General features: G+C 35.2%; 1 protein-coding gene across 2 annotated transcripts in view; it reads right to left on the bottom strand.

Annotated features, from left to right (window-relative positions):
* Exoc6 (exocyst complex component 6) overlaps positions 1 to 12,610 on the bottom strand; it is a 119,961-nt gene that overhangs the window by 42,152 nt on the left and 65,199 nt on the right. For both annotated transcript variants that reach the window (XM_042689288.1, XM_042689289.1), the window contains exons 18-19: positions 11,595 to 11,774; positions 2,279 to 2,420 (exon numbers count right to left, since the gene is read on the bottom strand). In XM_042689288.1, coding sequence (XP_042545222.1) covers positions 2,279 to 2,420; positions 11,595 to 11,774 — 322 coding nt within the window. The remainder of the gene's footprint in view (positions 1 to 2,278; positions 2,421 to 11,594; positions 11,775 to 12,610) is intronic.

A 12,610-nucleotide genomic window follows, 5' to 3' on the forward strand; every position in this document is an offset into this window, starting at 1 on the left:
CAGTGGATTCTCAGGATACCCAGACTTCTTTACATTACTATTTTACCAAGCACTCTAGTTTTCCATCTTCCTAGCTAAATTCTTCTTTGCTTTCTTTCTTCACTTTCCTCAGCCGCAATATGGAGAAAGAATACTTTTGTGATCATCTAAAAGTTAACTTTGTATTTTAAAAACTGATTTCTTCCAGATTTAAAATATTACTTAAAAAGGGTTAAAAGTTATTTTTAAAACTCTCTTCTCTTACATTGTTTTAATTTGGGGAGGGGAAGGGAAATAACAGAATGCTGAAATAAGGATACAGGTTGACCCATTGTAACAATGAGATATACAAGACACTATGTTGAAAAACGAACTTTACAACTTGGGGGGTGGGGAGAGGGAGGAGTTGGGGAGATGGGGTGGGAAGGGATGGTAGGGGAAAAGGAGGTAACAATGCTCCATAGGAAATGTACTCATTACCTTACTCATGTAACTGTAACCCCTCTGTACAGTATTTTTACAATAAAAAACATTAAAAAATTCTTCTCATGTTTGTTAAACTAAGTTCCATTTTTACATGATCAAAGATATGAGTCGCAGATTAAAATTTCCTTTACAACAGAAAAAGATTTTATTATTTATACTACACTATTTAAAGTAAAAAGTTGGCTTTTTTAAAAGAACATTTAACACCAGAGGTAGAAAAATAAACATGAAAATGTAATCGAGGTGCTGGGAAAGTGGCTCAGTGGTAGAGTGCCTGACCTGTATGCAAGAATCAAACCTGGGTTTGATTCTTGAGCACCACATAAGCAGAAAAAGCCTGAAGTGGTCCTGTGGCTCAAGTGGTAGAGCGCTAGCCTTGAGCTGAAGAGCTGAGGGACAGCACCCAGGCCGAGTTAGGCCCCATGACCGATAAAAGAAAAAGAAAAAAAGAAAAAAAAGAAAATGTAATCCATCAATTTACATTTGCTCAGTAAGTACTAAGTGTGTGATTTTATATTAAGAAGTAATGATTACAGTAATATAAATGGTAAGAGACAGAGCCAAACAAAGGCAAAAATCTTCAGGAAAGCCAAGTTAGCTCCTATGATTTGCCTCTAAGTTTTGGCCTTTTCCTTTCTATTATCTCCAGTGCCAGAACCTTAGTTCCTACCAGGATAGGGTTTATCCTTCTTGTACTTGACTCCAGAAATCCTTAACTGAATTAAATCAAACTCAGGACTTCTTTTGATCTTCTCCAAGATATCAGTCATTTTAAAAGGAGACTTCAGTTAACTCTATCCATAGGAGTAACTAAAAGTAGAAATTATCCTATAGCAGGATAGTGAGGCAAAGGTATAAGATAAATGTGATTTTCCTTAAGAATAGTTAGACTAGCCCTTTGTGGAAAAGTAAGAACACAGAGAAGTTTAGACACCTTAAGTTATCTAACCAAGCAGCATTTCCATCATTAGGCAATAAATCTAATTGAGAAAACATAACAGAAGCCAACAGAAGTTTTTAACCAACTAACAACAAAAGTTACATAAAAGATTTAATAACACAAATGCCTCAAGTAATACCTATGTAAAGTATTTACATAAACAATGCCATCTGGAATGATCTCATAAGACAACTGAAAAAAAAAACTTCAAGAATTCAGTTTAAACTGGGTGTACAGCTTAGTGGGACAATGTATCTTAGCATGGTACCAGGCCATGGGCTCAATTTTCAGTATGAAAGAACAAATGAGGGAGCTGGGAATGTGGCTCAGTGGTAGAGTGCTTGCTGGCATGCATAAGGCCTTGGGTTTGATTCACAGCACCATATAAACAGAAAAAGCCGGAGGTAGCGCTGTGGCTCAAGTGGTAGAACACTAGCCTTGAGCACAAAGAGGCTCAGGGACAGTGCCCAAGTCCTGAGTTCAAGCCCCAGGACCGGCAAGAAAGAAAGAAAGGAGGAAAGAAAGGAGGAAAGAAAGGAAGGAAGGAAGGAAGGAAGGAAGGAAGAAAGAAAGAAAGAAAGAAAGAAAGAAAGAAAGAAAGAAAGAAAGAAAGAAAGAAAAAGAAAGAAGGAAAGAAAGAAAGAATACAAGAAAGAAAAGAAATGTGTTTCTAATTATTTCTAGACTAAGAATATCAGTTGATGTTGAGTTTAGAAATGTAAAAATTAGTGTTTGGGGAAAATATTTTTATATATACAAATTAAGTATTTTGTAGTGAGTTTTGAGAAAAAAGTTATCTTCTATTACATTTTTTCATATAATTTAAATATAGATTCCTAGAAATGCATGAGAGTTAACCAAGATAGTACTTACATTCACACTGTATGACATCTAAGTTAAATTGTTGAACAGCTCCCATGCTTATCTGTTTTAATTCATTGTCCAATAGCATCTGCATTAAGGATGTTGACAGATGCTGGCAGGCTGACATGCAAGCTGTCTGGGCAACTTTCCCCTATTTAAAACAAACAATCAAACCCAAAACACAGATAAGCAAGCATAGAAAAACATCATAAAATGCCACAAAAATTATATACTTGCCATTTTTGTTGCCACAATAGTGATTATTGGCTTTTCTATTTCTGTATTCTGAATGGTGATGCCTTTGTATTATAGGAATTAAAATTCCTGTTTCTCAGGATATAATATCATTAAAGCTCAAAACAAATTAAAATACCATTATTATAACAAATCTCTTGAAAAATCTCAAATATTTTTAATTGTGCCAGGCAGAATGATGCATACCTGTAATCCGAGCACCCTGGAGGTAAAGGCAAAAAGATCACAAGTTTGAGGCTAGTCTGGGCTATACAGAAAGACTCTGTCTCAAGAAGCCAAGAAAAGTAAATAAAATTAAATATGAGATTTATGACATAAAAATCACTATCATGTTGACAAAATATCCTGATAATACTCTCTTTTGTATAAGGAAGTTAATGGTGTAATTTGTATTATATTATTATTTAAACTGGTACCTAAAGTTCAAAATATACTTTGAGTCCTAAGTCCCATTCAAACTCTTAGTATATTGCATAGCATCAATTACTGATGCTATGAGGAATATGACTTCAAATTAATCTCTTTTCAATCAAATTCACACTATATTTAATTTCAAAAGTTTTAAAAATCACCTAGTAATCTAGAAATATGTAGTTAAGGGCTGGGAAGGGGCTCAGTGGTAGAGTGCTTGCCTTGCATGCATGAGGCCCTGGGTTCCATTCCTCAGCATCACATAAACAAAAAGAAAAAAGCCGGAAGTGGCACTGTGGCTCAAGTGGTAGAGTGCTAGCCTTGAGCTGAAGAGCTGAGGGACAGGGTCCAGGCCCAGAGTTCAGGCCCCACGACCTGACACCCCCCCCCCCCGCCCAAAGAAATATGTAGTTAAGCAAACTGCAACTTCTGTGGTTCTCACTCATAATATATAACACAGCTAAAAAATATTTTCTACAACAATGAGCTCCTAAAATTCTATAGGAACTGTCACTGATAAAAGTTATTTTCTTAAAAATAACATTTTGAAAACTGTAGCCCATAGGTTACGCAGCTGAACCACAATACCACATCATTTTATTATAAACCATTTTTGGGGTCAAGCTTTGCAGGAGAAGCTTAAAATAAAGTATTACACTGGGCTCAAGTAGCTCACCCCTGTATTCTTAGCTACTCAGGAGGCCCAGATATGGCAATTACAATTCAAAGCCATTCCTGGAAGGAAAGTCCTTAAGACTTTCACCTCCAGTTAACCAGCAAAAAAGACACAAGTGGAGCTATGGCTTTCATGGTAGAGTGCTAGCCTTCAGTGAAAAAGCTCAGGGATAGCACCTGGGTCCCAAGTTCATTGGCCCGTGATAGACACACACAAAAAAAGAGAAAGTAGCCAGGTGCCAGTGGTTCACGCCTGTAAGCCTAGCTACTCAGGAGGCTGATATCTAAGGATCGCAGTTCAAAGCCAGCCCAGGCACAGAAGTCTGTGAGACTCCTGTCTCCAATAAACCACTCAGAAAACTGGAAGTGGCGCTGTGGCTCAAGTGGTAGAGCACTTGTCTTGAGCTGAAGAGTTGAGGGACAGCACCCAAGCCCAAAGTTCAAGCCCCATGACTGACAAAAAAAAAAAAAAAAGTATTGTAAGACTCTTTTAGGAATAATTTTCCAGCAGTAATACTGCTTATATGGTGGCTATCTTCAACTGACAATTATGTGACTTGATGATGGACTCTCTCCCATAAGTAGAGCTCAAAGGTCTATGAATATAGTTAGAGAAAATGACATTTAGAAGACATGTTATGTTTTGCCTCATTTCCATTAACATATTTGCCAAGTGATACATGATAGTTGTGTTTCTCTTATTCACTGCAAAGATCAATAATGCTACAATGCCATGAAAAATGTCTCCCAAACAATGCTACAACTTGCTAGTACCAAAACATTTATGTGGCATTGATTTGAAAAGGACACAAGTATATTTTCATGATGTAATTCATTAGACTATTCTTTAAACATTAAACATCAGACTAGAACGAAGTTATTTTATGAGTCTTTAATTAATTTAATTAATTTAATTTAGACACTATGCACAATAGAAAACTACATATTTGAAAATGGAATGTCAATATCTCAATAAAAAAACTTTATAGAGATAAAAGCCAATGAAAACAATATATTTGACAGATACTGATGAACTGCCAAAAAGGAATGTAACAAACAATGAAAAACCCAGCATGCTTCAAGATCCCCTAAACCCAGAGGAATTAGTCTGGGAGACATGCAGTTCCATTCCCCAAGTAGAAAAATATCAATATGAATGGGGGGTGATAATAAAAGCAGAAAAGGGAGAAATCAATGGCATGTCATTTAATACAATATACTAGGCTTAAGAATATTTAATAGAAATGTCATTTTGACTTAATGCAAAAACTAATACATTTTAGCTTAATGTACTTCTCCATCAAATTAGCTCCGTGTCCTATTGCAAGTATAATGTACTAATTGCAAAAGCAGATCAATAAATTGCCAAAAATCATTCAATCCACTTCATAAACAAACTACAAAGTAATGGAAGAGTTATTGTTTTTAGAAAACTTTTAAAATTCAACATGGGTTCAGGGGCTATAAATAACTATACAGCAATAGCACTTGAAGGCGAAAATGATGGCAGGATACAGCTATAGGCTATTCTACAAGTGTGATGGAAATACTCAATGAAAACAGTCACAAACTTAGCTCTTCTAGTAAATAACAGTAATAATCAACTTCTAACACTAACTTTCTTTTAAATACATTGAACATGTACTGTTTTTAACTTTTTCTTGTCTTGAAAGTAGAGCAACAATGACCTTATTATTTTTTGTTATTATAAAGGTGATGTACAGAGGGGTTACAGTTACATAAGTCAGGTATTGTCATTTCTTTTTTGACAATGTCACCTTTTTCCTCACTCACTCTCTAAGTCAACAATACTTTTAAAGATATATGTAATATTTTATAAAATTTTCCAGTGAAATACTTCCTATTTAAGTTAAATATAATCATGTGGTCAAATTCATCAAATTTTAATTTTTTCTTGTAAGATTACATATTCATTGATTTTTTAATGTGTAGTTTCTACCTGCAGTATGTGTAGAACCATTTTCCAATTTCATCGGATACTAATTTTCAGAGAAAACTGTTAATGTCACCAAAGTCTGCATACCCCCAAAATATATTTGTTTATTTCTGATGTCTATGGCACATTTTGCTATTACCAAAACCCCAACCTGAGAACTATTATTACTATGGTTGATGTTTTTAATATATCACTTTCTAAAATAAAAATAACATTAATACTTTCACAATTATCTTTAAAAACTCAATCTTTCATTAAAAACTATTAACAAAAAACAATGCACATTTAATAAACTTTTTCCTGTCCTTTTCTGAAAAACTGCACAAATTAACATTTTCTTTCTCCTTAACCAAGTTCAATAAATAAACACCTGCTAAACTTTTTAACAATAACTACATTTTTTGCTTTGTTTTAACAATTTTGCTTAAAAACAACTTGCAAAGAGAAAAAAGTCTTAGACAAACTTCTTATATTTCAAAGGAACTTGTAAAAGAGAATCTGCTGACATATTAGATCCTTTTTGCATTACCCCAAAGCTTTTCTTCTTAGAACAATTGTGGTAAAGAGACATTTGGCTCCTAGGAAATTCCCAAAGGGTCAACCATATGCATCCTTCCATGGCACCTTCTCAGTGCTGCTTTCTACATTCATGTCTCAAAAGCAGCTTTCATCATTTACTTGTGTGTCAGTCAATATGATTTATGGACTGCATTCAACAAAGTCAAAGCATATAGAATGAGAAATATGACTACAATCTGCTAATTTGTTTTGTATTGAGCCATTTAAGAGTCAAAGACCTAATGTCAGACTGAGACCAGCAACACAATTAACCAGCCGGTGACAGATTCATCCATCCTCCCTGCCAGGGTGTGCCAATCAAAGACAGCATGAGGCGACATTTGGTGAAATCAGTAAGAAAACTCATTCTCTAAATAACCTATGTAAGACCTTGATTGACAGTTTTTGAATTTAGTTTGTGGAACACAGCCACTCTTTACCCAATAGTCCCTCACTGCAAGCTGTGAAATAAGGCTTTTAATGCCAATCACAAGAACAATAAACCACTAACCCCTAGCTTCAGTCTAAAAGGCATAAAAAGAAATGCACTTCTGTTTACATGTTAAGCAAAAATTTCAAAATAATTTACTATTTTAGGTTAGGCTAAGGATAGTTGGTTTCTTTTGAAACATCATGAAATAACATGGCAACAAAACTAAAACACATTTTACCAGCTTATGGCTCAGCTTATTTCAGTTTCAAAGTAACATTTTCATGGAATTCTAATATAATGGGAAAATGTGGAATATTTAAAAACCAATTTGGCACCTTAAATTTTCATTTCAAGTTTATATGCGTTTCTTATTTCAAAGATCTCACCATTCTTTTATTTCAAAGATCTAATTTTTAAAAAACTATTTTGTTTCAACAGTAATAATCTGAACATACTTTTCAAAGTGCTTTTATACTCTTTTAAGTACCTGCAATATAAAAACATGCTCTTGAAATCACACCATTCTTTCTGCATTGATCTACTCTTCCTCAAAGGTCCCAGAACAGTCTATTTTCTTTATTTATAGCCCCACCAAAAAAACCTTATTCTATTTACTTAAGTAAAAAAGAAATATATAGATGTAAATATATTGTGCATTACATTAGTCTTTAAATTGATAACAGGCTTTGGCTTAAAAGGTTATGTAACCCTTCTCAGGAAAAAAAAGTGAAAGCAGTCATGCTCTACTTGAACCAAAAAACCTAACATGGGTAAGAAAATATATCAATTCTCATCCTGCTTTTAAAGTTATTTAAATTAGTAGACTGCTATTTAATACAAATTCACTTCAACTCAGGTTGCTACATAAATTTCAGTTATGAGACTGAAACAGTCTTTTCAGAGGCAAAAAGAGGAAGGAAAGACTCTCAAGTCACAATGTATAACCTGTTAAGTATACAGACTGAAAGAAGTCTTTCATCAAATGTGGAGTAAACATGAAAACTAGAAATAAGACTCTTAACTGAAATATAAAGATGCATAGTTGAAAAGTTGAAATTTTAATTAAAATGTAATATTTCTCCTATTTTATATAAGAACCACCAATCTAAAGTCTTAAATGTAAGAAACTATATTTTATTAAAATGTAAAAAATGTTATTAAATCAGAAAAACTATACCCTTAGAATAAAATGTGAAAATTTCTTTCAGATAACTTCCCAAATAAACAAGGCTTCCTTTACTAATAATGTAAATTTTCTAACTCACCACTCTATATATATTGAAGTAACTCAAATTCCCAATACAGAATGAATGAGTTATAAAGGTTTAAGTATCAAGATAAATTTCTTTTGTGAGTTTTAATAACTCTGATACTACTTTGCAGACAGATTTTTAAGGTTATGCCAAAAAATTCATAGGTCTATCAAAATATACTCACTCTGGCACTCCCAACATTTTCCCAAATACCTTTCTATTTCTCTTACACTTGCTTTCTATCCTCATCTAATTACTGCTATCATTTCAAAAAACTGGTTACCACATCAATTAACCACAATCCCCATAAGCAACTACAAATCCCTCTTCTCCTGTTTTAGGCTTTTGCACTTTCTGCTTATAATAGTTTTCAATCAAGTGAGGGAGCAACATAAATGTTTTCTCTAGAGGGGAGGGAAGAAGGCAGGGAAGGAGAAAGAGGAGAGAAAATAGAACATGATTATCTTAAAAATGAAATAAAACTTTTTTCTAAAGTAAGCAAACATTAGAGCTACCAGTAATACTCAGCACATTCCTATTTCCCTCAAAAGTATTCCAATCATAGGGTTCATCAAACATTGGCAGCCTTTTATTTTAAAACTAAACAAAAAAGAAAAACAATTTTTTGAACTCAGTTTTAAATGACAAAGAGAATATACTTTTTTTTTTTTGTCCATCATGGGGCTTAAACTCTGGGCCTAGGTGCTATCCCTGAGCTCTTCAGCTCAAGGTGAGTGCTCTACTGCTTGAGCCACAGCGCCACTTCCAGTTTTCTAGTGGTTTATTGGAGATAAGAGTCTCACAGACTTTCCTGCCTGGTCTGGCTTTGAACCGTGATCCTCAGATCTCAGTCTCCTGAATAGCTAGGATTACAGGCGTGAGCCACCGATGCCCGGCAAGAACGTACGTTTTTAGCTCTCTAGTACATTACTGTTGTCATGGCACACCTAGGTATCTTCAATGTCATATCAACTTGAATAGGCGGAAAGAAAATGAATGGATAAGCAAAGCAATAAAAGTCTCGAGAAGTCAAGGTTTTGAAGAAATTCCTCTGCTTGATACTTGGAAGTGATTAAATATTAATGGCCTGTAACTCTTCTCACTTGACAAATGTAAGAAAAGCAAGAGAAATTAGAGGAAATTAGAGGAGGGCAATTCACAAATTCATGTAGAAAACAATTATACCAGAAGCCATTCTTTTTTTTTTTTTTTTTTTAACATTGACCCTGTCGCTTGAACTCAAGGCCTGGGCATTGTCCATAAGCTTCTTTTGCTCAAGGTTAGCATTCTACCATTTGAGCCACAGCACTACTTCCAGCTTTTTCTGCTTAGGTGGTACTGAGGAATTGAACCCAGGGCTTCATGCATGCTGGGCAAGCATTCTACCACTAAGCCACATTCCCAGCCCTACAAGCCATTCTTAAGGCAATAACTATGATAGTTGTATGCTATATCCTTTTAATTTTTTTCTTATTCTAATTTCTTTATATAAGCATCCAGTTCTGAGGATCAGGACTATATAATAATGAAAATTTACTATTTCATATCCTTAGTTTTATATTTACAAAGAAATTGTCAGAATTTCTTTGGAGGTGAGGTGTAGAGGTGATTTCCACATAACGGTTAATAAATTGGACAAATGCATCTTAAATCAACCCTTTCTGTCTCTTTTTAATACATGTAGATGCTGATATAAGCATAATCAAGATTTAAAATCTAGCAAAGGAGGTCTCTGTCACTCAAGGATTTATGATTCAATCTTTTGAGAGATTCTGAGAGTCTAGTATAAGAAGGACTTCATTTCCTAAGGCACACATTTGAATGACATGCTCTGTAAAATGGGATAATAAGGAGTCATGCTCAGAGACTGGGTGTAGTCAATGTCCTCATTTTCCTAACTGAATGTGGCCTGGCTATGTTCTGTTAGTTGTCATTGATAAAGTAAATCCCATTAAGATCTATGGTTTTAAAAATTGCATCTTTTGACGGGCTATCTTTATCTCCAGATTTGCAGATTCTCAGTTTTGTTCTATCCTTATCCTGAAGGACAAAGGCTTTCTAGACAGGCTTTTTAGACACAAGTCTAAGCCCTAGATTATGACAATAGAGGTGGTATGGATATTAAGTCACCTCCAGTTTGGGAGAAATGCAGGGCGGATTTTAAGAGAAATACATCAAAAGAAGGGAAGATATATATTAAAACAAAACAAACCCACAAAGAACAGGGAGAAAGGCAATCAAGGTAAACTATTTATCCTTTTTTCTAAGAATAACTTTCTACATGACAGCCCACAATGTTCTGAATGAAGAATAAATCCTTACAGACAGCTACTACAGATCTGTGCCAACTGCTACTTCTCTTGCTTCCAAAGAATCAACAGAGATTTTAATGTCAATGCTACCACCTACCACATGGATTTCCATAAAAGATAGAAAGGTCTTAGAACAACATGATAGCTTTCCTACAACGGCTAAAGACTCCCAGATAAAAGAAAAGGAAACGATTAAAAGGTGGTTTCCCACAGTCTGGACTTCTTTATGAAACACTAGTCTAAACATGCTCCTGTATGTGACTTTTTCTGCAAAGTCTAATCTCTTAACTTTTTGAAACATAGTACCTTATATAAGTTTTTTTTTTTATAAGAATGTTACCAACATCTATGTCTACTGCATTTCTATTATCTGTTCCTGACCTACAAGTATTCTATAAGCAAGAACGCAGCTCTCTAATCTCGTTTTTCCATTATTGTTTCCTCCATATAAGGATGAACAATGGGGCTGGGAAGGTGGCTCAGTGGTAGAGTGCTTGCCTTGTATGCATGAAGCCCTGGGTTCAATTCTTCAGCACCACATGAGCAGAAAAAGCCGCAAGTGGCGGTCTGGCTTGAGTGGTAGAGTGCTAGCCCTGAGCTGAAGAAATGAGGGACAGCACCCAGGCCAAGAGTTCAGGCCTCATGACCACCCAAAAAAAAAAAAAAAGATGAACAACAGAACAGATGTTCTAAAGTATCACCCGATCTTGGCTTGCGGTAAAAATCTCCTTATCTTTTCAGTTCTGATCTTCCTTTTGCTGCCTTTTTTCCCCTCATAACAAAAGGTAATCTTGATATAAACAATCTCTTACAAATTTTAACTCTCTCATTTCAACTTCTGACTGCTGAACTCAAAACAAGGGTGCCTATATTTTTCTTTTTTTTCCTCCCATCACAGGAAACAGGCTAAAATCCTGGAATTCTACCATCCTTATCTGCAAAAATCCAAGTAACATTTTAAACATGAATCTTCTTCTGCTATCTGGTAGTAAAACTTGCAGATAATAAATTTTTATTTGTGGGCTGGGAAGGTGGCTCAGTGGTAGAGCGCTTGCCTTGCATGCATGAGGCCCTGGGTTCGATTCCTCAGCACCACATAAGCAAAAAGAAAAAAGCCAGAAGTGGCACTGTGGCTCAAGTGGTAGAGTGCTAGCCTTGAGCTGAAGAGCTGAGGGACAGCACCCAGGCCCAGAGTTCAAGCCCATGACCGGACCCATAAATAAATAAATGAATGAATGAATGAATGAATGAATGAATTTTCATTTGTGTTTAGTACTGAATCTTATGGTTTAATACAGTACAAGTGCATTTATCTAACCACGGAGATAACATATAAAGTAGATATTGGCAGTTCTCCAAATTCTACAGCTTTCTACTACTACCAAAATCTGTGAAAATTACTAAATTTAACTTCTAAAATACAACCTTAGTAAGCAAACTTGCACAAGTTTTTGCAATTGTTTATACTTACAGGCAAATGAGTAAATACTTGAAATATGCTTCTCAAAAAATTAATAAGATCCATCAAATAACCACTAGCTCTTCCATCTGGCTCAGACATTGTCCAGTCATAATCAGCAAGCTGAACAAATTCATCAATTTTTTGATTAAGTTTGGTATATATTTCTCCTTCTGCCGCATGCCGAGCATCCTGATATGGACAAAAATAATGAAAAGAAATAATAATAGAAGTCGAGCGTAAATAAAATTTTCTTAAAAGTCCAAATTTTAAGTAGAATTTTCTTTCTTCTATTATTTTAGTTATTTATTTAAACTTCAGGAAAACTGTTAGGGTTTTTTTGCTGGCAATACTCTGTTTAATTCACTTGTTATTCTTTCCTTCTTCACTTCCTCATTCCCTCTTCTCCCTCCCTCACTTCCCTCCTTTTTGGCAGTACTGGGTCTCATGCTTGCTAGACAAGTGCTCTACCACTCAAGCCACACTCCCAGCCCTTTTGCTTCTGTTATTTTTGAGATAGGTCTCTCTTTTTTTTGTCCAGATACAGTTGGATGATAGGCAAACACCACAACACCCAACTCTTTCTGCTGAGATAGAATTGCATGAACTTTTTTGTTTAGACTGTCATAGAACTCTGATTCTCCCAGTATCAGCCTGTAATACAACTGGAATGACAAGTACATACCACCATACCTAGCCATTGGTTGGGATGGGAGTCTCATTAACTTTCAGCCAGGATGGCCTCAAACCTCAATCCTTCCAATCTCTACTTCCTCAGTACCTAGAATGACAAGCATAAACCCCCATGCCTAGCTCTTCTCTCTCTTCCTAGCCTCATTATCACTTTCTCTTTCTTTCTTTTTCTCTCTTTCTCTCTCTTTTATCTCTCTTTCTCTCTCTTTTTCTTTTTTCTTTCTTTGTTGTTGTCATTGGTCATGGGACTTGAACTCAGGGCCTAGGTACTGTCCCTGAACTATTTTGCTCAAGACTGGTGCTCTACCAATTTGGGCCACAGCGGCACTTCCTGG

The sequence above is a fragment of the Dipodomys spectabilis genome, unplaced genomic scaffold, assembly GCF_019054845.1.
Source record: "Dipodomys spectabilis isolate Male_0828 unplaced genomic scaffold, ASM1905484v1 ptg000125l, whole genome shotgun sequence".
Lineage (NCBI taxonomy): Eukaryota > Metazoa > Chordata > Mammalia > Rodentia > Heteromyidae > Dipodomys > Dipodomys spectabilis.